This window comes from Leucoraja erinacea, unplaced genomic scaffold (genome assembly GCF_028641065.1).
Source record: "Leucoraja erinacea ecotype New England unplaced genomic scaffold, Leri_hhj_1 Leri_384S, whole genome shotgun sequence".
Taxonomy (NCBI): Eukaryota; Metazoa; Chordata; class Chondrichthyes; order Rajiformes; family Rajidae; genus Leucoraja; species Leucoraja erinaceus.
In genome coordinates, this window is record NW_026576285.1 from 2,517 (window position 1) to 14,705 (window position 12,189).

At 44.9% G+C, this 12,189-nt stretch overlaps 1 protein-coding gene across 1 annotated transcript in view; it reads right to left on the reverse strand.

The window, feature by feature from the left end:
- Positions 1-506: 506 nt before the first annotated feature.
- Positions 507-12,189, reverse strand: part of LOC129693670 (class I histocompatibility antigen, F10 alpha chain-like) — a 55,217-nt gene continuing 43,534 nt past the window's right edge. The window contains exons 3-4 of the mRNA XM_055630454.1: positions 10,604-10,879; positions 507-862 (exon numbers count right to left, since the gene is read on the reverse strand). Of these exons, the coding sequence (XP_055486429.1) occupies positions 537-862; positions 10,604-10,879 (602 nt within the window). The 3' untranslated portion in view covers positions 507-536. The remainder of the gene's footprint in view (positions 863-10,603; positions 10,880-12,189) is intronic.

A 12,189-nucleotide genomic window follows, 5' to 3' on the forward strand; every position in this document is an offset into this window, starting at 1 on the left:
GCTATATGTATATATGTATGTAGTTTGTTTTTGTTTATACTATTCTTATAACAAATGTAAAGCACTTTGGCCAATGAGAGTTGTTTTTTAAATGGAGAGAAGGCAGGTACGGGATACTGAGTTGGATGATCAGCCATGATCATATTGAATGGTGGTGCAGGCTCGAAGGGCTGAATGGCCTACTCCTGCACCTAATTTCTATGTTTCTATGTTTCTAAATGTGCCAAATAAATAAATGTGACTTGATTTGACTTGACATGTACTCCCCCAGTGCCTTGCTGTTAATCACATCATGAGGAAAGATTCATTTTTTAAATTTAAACATACCTTTCATGGATTTCAGTTTCACCACTGAGAACCCCAAATACTCCTTCCTTGTATATTAATTATTTATTTATTTACTTTTGATAAATTTTCTGTTGACAAAATCTTCTGCTCATGTGGAGAGTGGGAGTCTGATTACGTGATTGCTTAGAGCAACACCACGAAACAAAGACAGTTTACGCATCTTGGAACATGGGATGTAGTCACATTGATTAAAATGGAAACAACAGAAGATAATGATTATCTATGAAAGAATATTTTACATTCTTACCCCAGATGATAGTCTTCCCACCGGGCAGGCTGCTGTGATCAACATGACAGGAATACTGTTTCCCATCATACGGATCATACTCAAGGACAGACTTGAGATGATATGTTCCATCGTTGTTGGGTATGACCCCAGAAGATTTGGTCTCAAAGACATGGTGGCCATTCTGCAACCAGCTGACATTGATGGCCGGTGGGTAAAATGCAAACACAGTGCAGTACAGGATTGAATGATCATCAGTGCGGGCAGCGAGTGTGACCTCAGGTGAAACTGCAAGACAGTGAGATGGTTATTTTCACCTTCAGTAAAACTTGCACAGTCACCCACCTCAAACTATTCTTCAGTCTACTACAACAACCAGGTTACTGACTACATCTGCCCCATTTTGTCTCTTTCGTCACCATCAACTAACCACGTGGTTTAAAAGGGATCGCACGCTCCCTGTTAAGATAGTACACAAGAGTTTGAAAGCTCGTACCATTAAATTCAGGAACAGCTTCTTCCCCACTTTATTTGGACTACTGAATGATTCTCATGTAAGATAAGGTGTTGTCCTGATCTTCCAACCAATCTCATTATGATCCTTGCAACTCATTTTGATCTGCACTATCTCTGTAACTGTAATGCTATGATATTGTAATTCTGCTCTCTGAATAGTTTTCTCTTTGCCCTGTTCTACTTGTGGATTGCTTGATTGCACATGTGTAGTATGATCTGATTGGATAACACAGACAAACTTTAGACTATATCTCAGTTCACGTAACAATAATATACTAATACCAACGGCAAATCTTTCAACTCGGGCACATTAATAAATAATTGACAAGTTACGAAATGAGGGCCAATTGGGGAGGGGACAAGCATAAAATTGACAATATTTCACTCCTCGTCAATAAGAGATAAAAGGGACCAGTCATTTGTTTACAAAATCTAAGTTTGCAGAGTGTGGTCATTCTCTGGCACTCTCGACCCCAGAGATTTGTGAAGACAAAATCATTGGAAGTATTTAATGTGGCAGTAGTTAAACTTTTGAAAGATTTGAGAATTTAGTTCAATGAGGAACTGACACCGAACAGGAGTTGATGCCTGAGGAACATCAGCCATGGTCATACTGAATGGTGGGCAGGTTTGAGGACCAAATGGCTTACTCGGAAACTTGATAATCAAGGAGAAAATCAGGCTTATGAATGATCGTTCCATAAACATATAACCATATAAACATATAACAATTACAGCACGGAAACAGGCCATCTCGACCCTTCTAGTCCGTGCCGAACACATAATCTCCCCGAGTCCCATATACCTGCGCTCAGACCATAACCCTCCATTCCCTTCCCATCCATATAACTATCCAATTTATTTTTAAATGATAAAAACGAACCTGCCTCCACCACCTTCACTGGAAGCTCATTCCACACAGCTACCACTCTCTTAGTAAAGAAGTTCCCCCTCATGTTACCCCTAAACTTCAGTCCCTTAATTCTCATGTCATGTCCCCTTGTTTGAATCTTCACTACTCTCAGTGGGAAAAGCTTTTCCACGTCAACTCTGTCTATCCCTCTCATCATTTTAAAAACCTCTATCAAGTCCCCCCTTAACCTTCTGCGATCCAAAGAATAAAGCCCTAACTTGTTCAACCTTTCTCTGTAACTTAGTTGCTGAAACCCAGGCAACATTCTAGTAAATCTCCTCTGTACTCTCTCTATTTTGTTAACCCTATAAGCTAGGGTTCTATCCAATTGACCACTACCCCATTGCAGACAGTGGACTTTGTTTATGGAACTATGTAGGAAGTAACTGTAGACGCTGGTTTAAACCGCAGATAGACACAACATGCTAGAGTAACTCAACGTGTCAGGCAGCATCTCTGGAGAGAAGGAATGTGTCACGTTTCATGTCAAAACCCTTCTCTAATGGGCTGCATTGCTGAGAACTATATGCTGCACTCTGTAACTTCCCTTTTGCTCTACCTACAGTACCTGAGTTTGACTTGATTATATATATGTATGTTGTTATCTCATCCAATTGGATAGCATGCAAAACAAAGCGTTACACTGTAGCTCAGTACATGGGCAGCACAGTAGCGCAGCGGGAAAGTTGCTGCCTTACAGTACCACAGACCCAAGTTCAATCTTGACAATGGGTGCTGTCTATATGGAGTTCACACATTCTACCTGTGACCATGTGAGTTATCTCTGGCTGCTCCACTTCCGTCACATTCAAAGACGCCCAGGTTTGTACATTTTTTGGCTTCATTGTCCCTAGTGTGTAGGATAGAACTAATGTTTGGGTGGTCGTTAGTCAGCACAGATTCAGTGGGCCAAAAGGCCTGTTTCCATGCTGTACCTCTAAACTAAAGGTGACAATAATAAATCTACACTTTACCCTGTGCCTATCTGTAGATTAGTGTCACTCATACTGTGGTTCCGCCCACATGCTTATTAGAGCGCTCTCTCTCTCTCTCTGTCTCCGGTAGACTGAGAAGAAAGCACCTTGTGTTTCTCTGCATAGTTACTAATAATAGACTATGGATTCTACCCACTATGTGTGAGTTTGGTCATTCTTCCAACACTATCTCTTGTGTTGTTACGTCTCTGGAACTAAGTGGTAGCTGCGCTTAACTGTTGTAGCATACCTGTTTATGTTGAACAATTCATGAAAAAAGTCTAAAAAGGATTAAAAAAACAAGTGATTCCAGAATGTTGAAAGATAATTGGGGCTGATACGTAATGGGGTGGCACTGCGGCACAGTTCCAGTGACGAGGGTTTGATCGCAATCTTGAAAGAAAAACTTAAACTGAGGCAGGCTCCTCTACTTCATCAATCCAGTTATGACACTCAAGTCAAGTCAAGTCCAATCACATTTATTTATATAGCACATATAAAAACAACTCTTGTTGGCCAAAGTGCTTCACATTTGTTATAAGAATAGTATGAACAAACAAACTACATACATCTTATATATTACTAAAAGCCTGATTTGACCGCTTTTGACCCACTGTGCTGCGATTCTCTGAGAGAACGCCGCAACATACGCCCGTCATTTATGGCCACCTCGCCTTCTGGGAGCAGAGGATTTTTCCCATCGATGAAAAATGGGAGAGATATTAATGTTTTTACAACATTCTCCATTCTCTCTGCTGCCCCCGCTGGCGGCAGGGGGAGGGACTATAAAACCCGGAAGTGTTGTACCTCACTCGGTGTCTGCCAGACCCAGGATGGCAGAGGGTCACGGCTCTCTGAGCTGCGAATCTACCCCACAGTGAGTCCCCACGATGTGCTTTTCAGCAAACGGATGTGTTTTTAGCGGCTTGCTTGCTTGCTCAGTGTTTTTTTCCCTAATTGCTTGGCATGTTTTTAAATTGCTTTCCAACGAACGGATGTGTTTTTGTCGGCTTGCTTGCTTGCTCAGTGTTTTTCCCCAATTGCTTGGCATGTTTAACATTGCTTTTCAGCGAACGGATGTGTTTTTTGTCGGCTTGCTTGCTTGCTCAGTCTTTTTTTCCCCCAATTGCTTGGCTTTTTAAAAATTACTTTTCAGCGAGGGGATGTGTTTTTGTCGGCTTGCTTGCTTGCTTGCTCAGTGTATTTTTTCACCAATTGCTTGGCATTTTATAAATTGCTTTTCAGCGAACGGATGTGTTTTTTGTCGATTTGCTTGCTTGCTCAGTGTTTTTTTTCCCCAATTCCTTCGCATTTTTTAAATTGCTTTTCAGCGACGGATGAGTTTTTTGTTGGCTTGCCTGTTTGCTCAGTTTTTTTTTCCGTGGGGGGAGGGATTATAAAACCTGGAAGTGCCGTGCCTCACTCAGTCTCTGCCAGACATAGGAAGCGAGAGGGTCACGGCTCTCTGAGCTGCGAAGCACACCTACACGGTGAGTCCCCTCGATGTACTTTTCAGCGAACGGATGTGTTTTTGTCGGCTTGCTTGCTTGCTCAGTGTTTTTTTTCCGCAATTGCTTGGCATTTTTTAAATTGTTTTTCAGCGAGCGGATGTGGTCTTTGTCGGCTTGCCTGATTGCTCAGTGTTCTTTTCCCCAATTGCTTGGCTTTTTAAAGGGCTTTCTTGCAACAGTTTTCAGATGGATAAAGTGAATAAACATTGTATTAGATCAGTACTGTGTTTAATTTCAAAATTGGCACTCATTCTGCGATTTTCGCTAGGTTGCAAGATGGCATAATTTCCGGTTAGTGGCATGTTGGCGATTAGTGCATAATTTCCGCTTCGTGGCGAGCAGCGAGAGTGTGACGTGAAGATGGCGGCAAGTGCAGGTGCTGTTAAATAATTCATGAATTTACTGCTCTGTCTATGGTGAGTGTGTTTGTTTGACGTTATTAAAAGCATGATTTTGCTTCAGCAGCAGCCTCCACAGCAGGCTTTAAAGATTTGTTTTACACACTGTATATTCAACACGTTCTGAATGTACTTGGCATTTTAGAATTGGAGTTTGTGTGTATTAATGCGTGTGTGAATGAGTCTGTGTGTGTGTGAATGTGTGTGTGAATGAGTCTGTGTGTGTGAGTGAGAATGTGTGAATGAGTCTGTGTGTGTGTGTGAATGTGTGTGTGTGTGTGTGCATGTGTGTGTGTGTGTGCATATCAAGAGTCAAGAGTCAATTTAATTGTCATTTGGACCCCTTGAGGTCCAAACGAAATGCCGTTTCTGCAGCCATACATTACAAACAAATAGACCCCAGACACAACACAATTTACATTTTACATAAACATCCATCACATTGCTGTGATGGAAGGCCAAAAAAACTTATCTCTCCACTGCACTCTCCCCCCCCGATGTCAGAGTCAAAGTCAAAGCCCCCGGCTGGCGATGGCGATTGTCCCGCGGCCATTAAAGCCACGCCGGGTGGTGCGAGGTCGCACACCGGGTCTTGGTGTTAGAGCCCCCGGCGTGCGCTCGCAGAGTCCCACGGCCATTCCAAGCCGCGCGGGGCGGTGATGTTAGGCCCCGCTCCAGGAGCTCTTCGACCCCGCAACGCCGTTGCAGGAGCCCTGAAAAGCGGTCTCCCTCCAGGGACCCGCGGGCTCCCGGTGCCGCCGTCCGCAGACCCGCAGTTGCAGCCCTCCGAATCAGCAGCAGCAGCAGCAGCAGCAGCAGCAGCTCCACCACCGCTCCACCCGCTCTGGACTCGGCCAGCTCCGCGACGGTGAGGTGAGTCAGCACCAGAGTCCCCGGCTTCTTCTGTTGGAGGCCGCTCCTCATTTGCAGCCCCAACGACAACGGAGACCCGACAAGAAAAGGTCGGGTCTCCCGTGCAGGGAGAGATTTAAAAAGTTGCCCCCTCCCTCCGACCCCCCCCACACACACACCCCAACAAAAAATAACAAAAACTACATATAAACATAGACAAAAAATAATAAAAACGCGGACGGGCTGCAGAGGCCGCTGCTGACGAGAGTCGCGCCGCCTACCGGATGTGTGTGTGTGTGAATGAGTGTCTGTGTGTGCGTGTGTGTGAATGTGTGTGTGTGTGTGTGTGTGTGTGTTTGTGTTTGTGTGAATGAGTCTGTGCGAATGAGTCTGTGTGTGTGTGTGTGAATGAGTCTGTGTGTGTGTGTGATCAACAAATAGCACAAATAACAGTCTTTCATAGTTCAGAGCTTATTTGTTATGTCCAATAGCTTGATGGCTGTCAGGAAGAAGCTTTTCTTCAATGTAGATGTTACAGTTTTCAGTTTACAAAAGTCAGTCGTGACTCCAGAAGTCGGGCATCAGTCAGTCCACAAGCCGTGAGAGTCAGTCAGTCCAAAGACCATGAGTTCATCCAAAGGCAGTGAGTGAGTCCAGAGGTCATGAGTAAGTCGCTCACTGCCCCCCCCCCCCCCTCCACTGACACCCCCCACCTCAAGACTCTGCCCTCCACCTGGCTATAGGATGCGCCCTCTCCTGCCCCCCTACTGAAGCCGCCCACATCCCCTGCTGGGTCCCCTAGCTGTACTGCCAGGCCTCAGTGACTGAGCTGCCAGCCCAAGAATCCATCCGGCCCACAATGTCCATACTAGCCCTTTGGAAACCAGTACCTTCAGTCCACAACACCCATACTAGCACAACAGGAAGTCCCTCCCCCCCCCCCCCCCCCCCCCCCCCCCCCCCCCACCACACTGGCGAGCAATATTGGAATTGGTGGAGAGGTGGAATATTGCATTGGGTGACCAGCCCTCCCGTGTGATGCTGGGACCCAATGAGTCCCACTTAGTCTAGTATATACATATAGCCCTCGCCCAGTGGACGTCAGGAAAGGCTTGGGAGTATAGATAAGATTTTAGTCTTGACTTAAAGGAGTCGATGGAGGGGGCAGTTCTGATGGGAAGGGGGTTGCTGTTCCACAGTCTAGGAGCTGCAACCGCAAAGGTGCGGTCGCCCCTAAGCATATGCCAAGACCCGGGGCAGGGCCTTACATCGCCCGACGTGGCTTTAAATGGTTGCAGACTTGCAGGCGCCCACTGGAGGCTTTGACTTTGACTTCGGGAGAGGAATGGAGAGCAGGAGAGAGACAAGACTTTGCCTTCCATCAGATTGAGGAGGAGATTCACTGTGACGGATTTTGTGTAAATTGTGTTGGTGTGTGCCTTGGTTCTTTTCTTGTATGGCTGCAGAAACCAAATTTCGTTTGAACTTCATGTGAGGTTCAAATGACAAATAAACGGTATTGTATTGTATTGTATATTCAGCAGTCCCAAGTCGGCCGATCTGACGGACCTGGAGGTGGAATGGTGGGTGAGAAGACTTTTAATGTAGGAGGGGGCAAGCCCATTGCGGGCTTTGTAGACATAGAGGAGGGTCTTGAAATGTATACGGAACCGCACAGGGAGCCAGTGGAGAGAGGCCAGGATCGGGGTGATGTGGTCCCTTTTGCAGGCGCGGGACAGGGAAGATTGGCTGATGCCAGTGTAAAGAGAGTTGCAGTAATCTAGGCGGGAGGAGATAAATGTGTGGATGATCTTTTCAAGGTCATCAAAGTGGAGGAATTGTTTTATTTTAGCTATCGGCCGAAGCTGGAAGAAGCTAGCTTTTACCACGGCATTGACTTGTTTGTCAAATTTCAATGCCGAGTCAAATATCACGCTAAGGTTTTTGACGTGAGGTTAGAGTAGTGGGGTAAGGCTTCCAAGGCTACCTACTATCATTTTGATTTAGTCCGAGGGGCCGAGAAAGATGACCTCAGACTTACTCTCATTTAGTTGGAGGAAGTTCTGGGCCACCCAGCACTTTTTATCCTTGAGGCAGCGGGTAAGTTTAAGCAGATTTGATTGGTTTTTGGCTTCAGGGGGAGATAGAGTTGTGTATCGTCTGCGTAGCAATGGAAGGAAATGCCGTGCCTTTGAATAACTTGGCCTAAGGGGAGCATATACAGGGAAAAGAGAATGGGGCCAAGGATGAAACCTTTTAGAACCCCACAGCAGAAACTAGCTGGGCCTGAACATGAGAAAATGAGAAATTGGGTATTTCCTTGGGGCAAAATCAGACTTTTCAGAGACTTAGAAGCTGCAAGACAGTCCTGGAATATGGTGGATCTCTGCAAGGTGTTCCAGAAGAGGATGTATTGTACTTATGTACAGTGTGACTTGACTGGAGAGAATGCAGAACAAACATTTCACTGCAGATAGACACAAAAAGCTGAAGTGACACAGCGGGACGGGCATTTTGCAGGTAGATAACTTAACTGTAATTTTTTTTTAAAACACAAAAACGTGCAGGTGTAACTCAGTGGCTTTGGCAGCATCTGGAAGACATGGTTACGTAATGTTTCAGCTTGGGATCCTGCTTCATACTTCTTGCATCTGTTCTTTCTGACTTAACACTTGAAATGACCAGTTCATTTATCGACAGGGAATGCAACTTGTTGAATGTGAAATTGAGTTTGAAAGGCTGCAACATGTCCAGACAGAAGCTGATTTGTTGCTCCTCAAGGTTACTTTCACCCATGTTATTATAGTGTAAGAGATACAGATGGATGGATCATGGTGGGGGTCGAACTGAGAATTAAAGTGGCAGGAATTAGGAATTTTAGAAATTCCCATGGATTGAATGCAGGTTCTCCAGAAAACAGCCACTCACTTGGTTTCATTGATGCAATGTGGAAGATTACATCATGAAAACCAAGTGCAGTAGATTTGAATGGAAGTGCAAGTGTTTCACGCTGTTTCGCTTTGAAGAACTACCTGGGTCTATGGACAGTGGGAAGGGAAGAGGTAAATGGATAGATGTTGCATGCACCAAGACAGGAAAGTAGAGGAAAGTAGTGGGGATAGTAGACAGACCAGGGAGTGAAAAGGGAATGACTAGTTCAAAATATAGAATTGGGAGCAGAGCAGGAGGGGAGGGAGAAATGGATTGACTAATTGAATCAGATTTAAACTGGGATGAAGTACTCAACATGGAGGCTGGAAGAGTGGAAAAACGTATCCCTGCCCGGTCCAATGAGAATATATAGAACATAGACCAGTACAGCACAAGAACAGGACTTTCAGCCAGGTTAAACTAAGGCAACACATTGGCACAGTGATAGAGTGGATGTCTAACAGCATTATAGATCCGGGTACGATCCTGACTAGAGTGCTGTCTGGACGGAGTTTGTACGTTCTCTCTGTCACTCTGTGGGTTTTCTCTGGGGACTCCGGTTTCCTCCCAAATACAAAAGACATGCAGGTTAATTGGCTTCTGTAAATTGTCCCTAGCTTGTAGGACGGAAATAGTGAATGGGCAATTGCTGGTCAGTGCAGACTCAGTGGCCCAAAGGTCCTGTTTCCATACTCTATCTCTAAACTAAACCAAAACTAATCTCCACAGCCTGCATGTGGTCCATATCATTGTATTCGCTGCATATCCTCAAGCCTGTCCAAAACTTTCTTAAGCACCAGTATCATGTCCCTCTCTACCACCACTCCTGGTTGCACATTCTAAGTATCAAGCACACTATGCAAAAAAACACTTGACGCGCACATCTCGTGTAAATGTTGCCCTTCGAAGCTTAACGCAGTGCTCTATAGATCTGTGTGATAGACATGCAATCCCATTAGGGGCTGTCAACTGTGGTCAAGTAAGTCCATGGTTAACTAATATGAAAGACATCAATGACACTTTCTCCCTCTCAGACAGGGATGTAATGCTGAGGTGCCGGTCAAGCCACATTTGGAGCATTGTGAGCAATTGTGGGCACCATATCTGAGGAAGGATGTGCTGGCCCTGGAGAGGGTCCAGAGGAGGTGTACAAGAATGATCCCAGGAATGAGTGGGTTAACATATGATGAGCATTTGATGGTAGTGGACATGTACTCGCTGGAGTTTAGAAGAATAAGGGTGAACCTCATTGAATCATACCAAATGGTGAAAAGATTTGGATAGAGTGGATGTGGAGAGGATGTTTCCAATGGTGGGGGAGTCTACGACTAGACGTCACAGTCTCAATATTAAAGGACAATCCTTGAGGAAGGAGTTAAAGAGGAATTAATTTTGTTTGAGGGTGGTGAGTCTGTGGAATTATTTGCCACAGAAGGCTTTGGAGTCTATCAATGGATATTTCTAAGCCATAGAAAGATTCTTGATTAGTATGCATGTCAGGGGTTATGGGGAGAAGGCAAGAGAATGGGGTTAGGAGGGAGAGATAGATCAGCCACGATTGAATGGCGAAGTAGACTTGATGGGCCGAATGTTCTAATACTGCACCCATCACTAGTGACCTTATGACTCAGTTGGCTTCCTCCATGTGCTCCAGTTTCATCCCATATACCAAAGACGTGCCAGTGATTTAGTTGGACATTGCAAATTATCCGTAGTGGAGCTGAATGAAAGGAGAATCCGAGGGAGCAGAGTACAAGGTGTGAGAGAGCTGTGGAGCAGTTTGTCGACATTTCATTGAAAATTAGCATCGACTCAATGGGCCGAATTACCTTCCACTCTGTCATGATTGGGTCAGAGATAATATTACTCATTGCCTCAGAGTGAAATATTACTCATTGCTTACCATCACAAAACAACACTTTTTCAGAACTCACCTTTTCTGGTCAGGTATGTCTTTCCAATTGCATAGTATGTATGCCATAGATCCACACAGTCATGTTCTAACAAGCTCTTGAAATAACGGTTCATTTTTTCATTCTTGTCCCATTTCTCTTTGAAGGGTTCAGCTATTGGATCATGCACCGTCCACTTTAGTTTGTCCTTGTCAAAACTAAATGCATATCTTCCGTCAAAAGCCAACTTCAATATCCCTAAATTGGGACTGTGATCGTTCACCTGACAACCAAACTGACCTTGAGTATAGTGATAATCTGAAAGAAAAACAAAATCATTATTTGATTAATTGTTATGACTGGATAATTTCTGATCTCCAGGGTCCAAGTCATTTCTATATGTCACAAGTAGCAAGGGTCACAGCACAGGTCCCTGCAGAACTCTACTTGTCACTGAACTACAGCCTGAATATTTGACCTTCCGTGCAACTGTAGAGACCATATTATTGTACGGGTGCGAGGCATGGATTCTCACTCCAGCACTGTCCAAGTCTCTCGATGGTACCTACACCCGAATGCTCAGAAAAACTCAAATTGACAGTTGGAGGCACGGCAAGGCAAGGCAAGTTTATTTGTATAGCACCTTTCAACAAGGTAATTCAAAGGGCTTTACATAAAACATTAAAACCACATCACAAACTCTATGGCGAGACTCCACCTCTGACCGAGAAGGTCACGTTGAGAAGGATGATGTGGTTCCGCCACCTTGAAATGGCAGTAAAAAAGGTTGTGCTGTGGGAACCCACCCATGGAAGACTTGACCCAGGACGGCCAATCAAGATGATGCTTGATGGAAGACGCATGTGTATAGTAGATAAGAGGAGCTTGCCAGCTGCATGGAGGACAGAGGAGTGATGTGTCCTTCACCATGCCGGTTGTAAACCAGCACCACTGCCTCACTAATGTTTTCAACAATTATTATTATTATTATTATTATCTACTACATCCCTCCGTCCTGGGATTTATCCACCTTAATGCTCATCAAGTGACCCATCATTTCCTTCTTATTTACCTTCAAAGAGCCCCTGCATGTTCGTATTCTCCACACTGATCTTACTATTCTCCAAGGAGTAAGCCATTTAGAACGGAGACGAGGAAGCACTTTTTCTCGCAGAGAGTGGTGTCTGTGGTATTATCCGCCTCAGGAAGGGCAGTGAGGGCCAGTTCTCTGGATACTTTCAAGAGAGAGCTAGATAGGGCTTGTAAAGATAGTGGAGTCAGGGGATATGCAGAGAAGGCAGGAACGGGGTACTGATTGTGGATGATCTGCCATGATCACATTGAATGGCGGTGCTGGCTCGAAGGGCCAAATGGCCTACTCCTGCACCTATTGTCTATTCTCTTGGTTAAACCGAAGGTAGACACAAAATGCTGCAGGACAAGCAGCATCTCTGGAGAGAAGGAATGTGCGACGTTTCTGGTCGAGACACTTTCTCAGATTGATGTCAAGGGAGAGACAAAGATAGAATATAGGCAGAGAAAGTAAGAGTGGAGGGAGAACTGGGAAGGGGAGGGGATGGAAAGAGAAAGCAAGGGCTATCGAATGATAGAGAGGTCAATGTTCATAC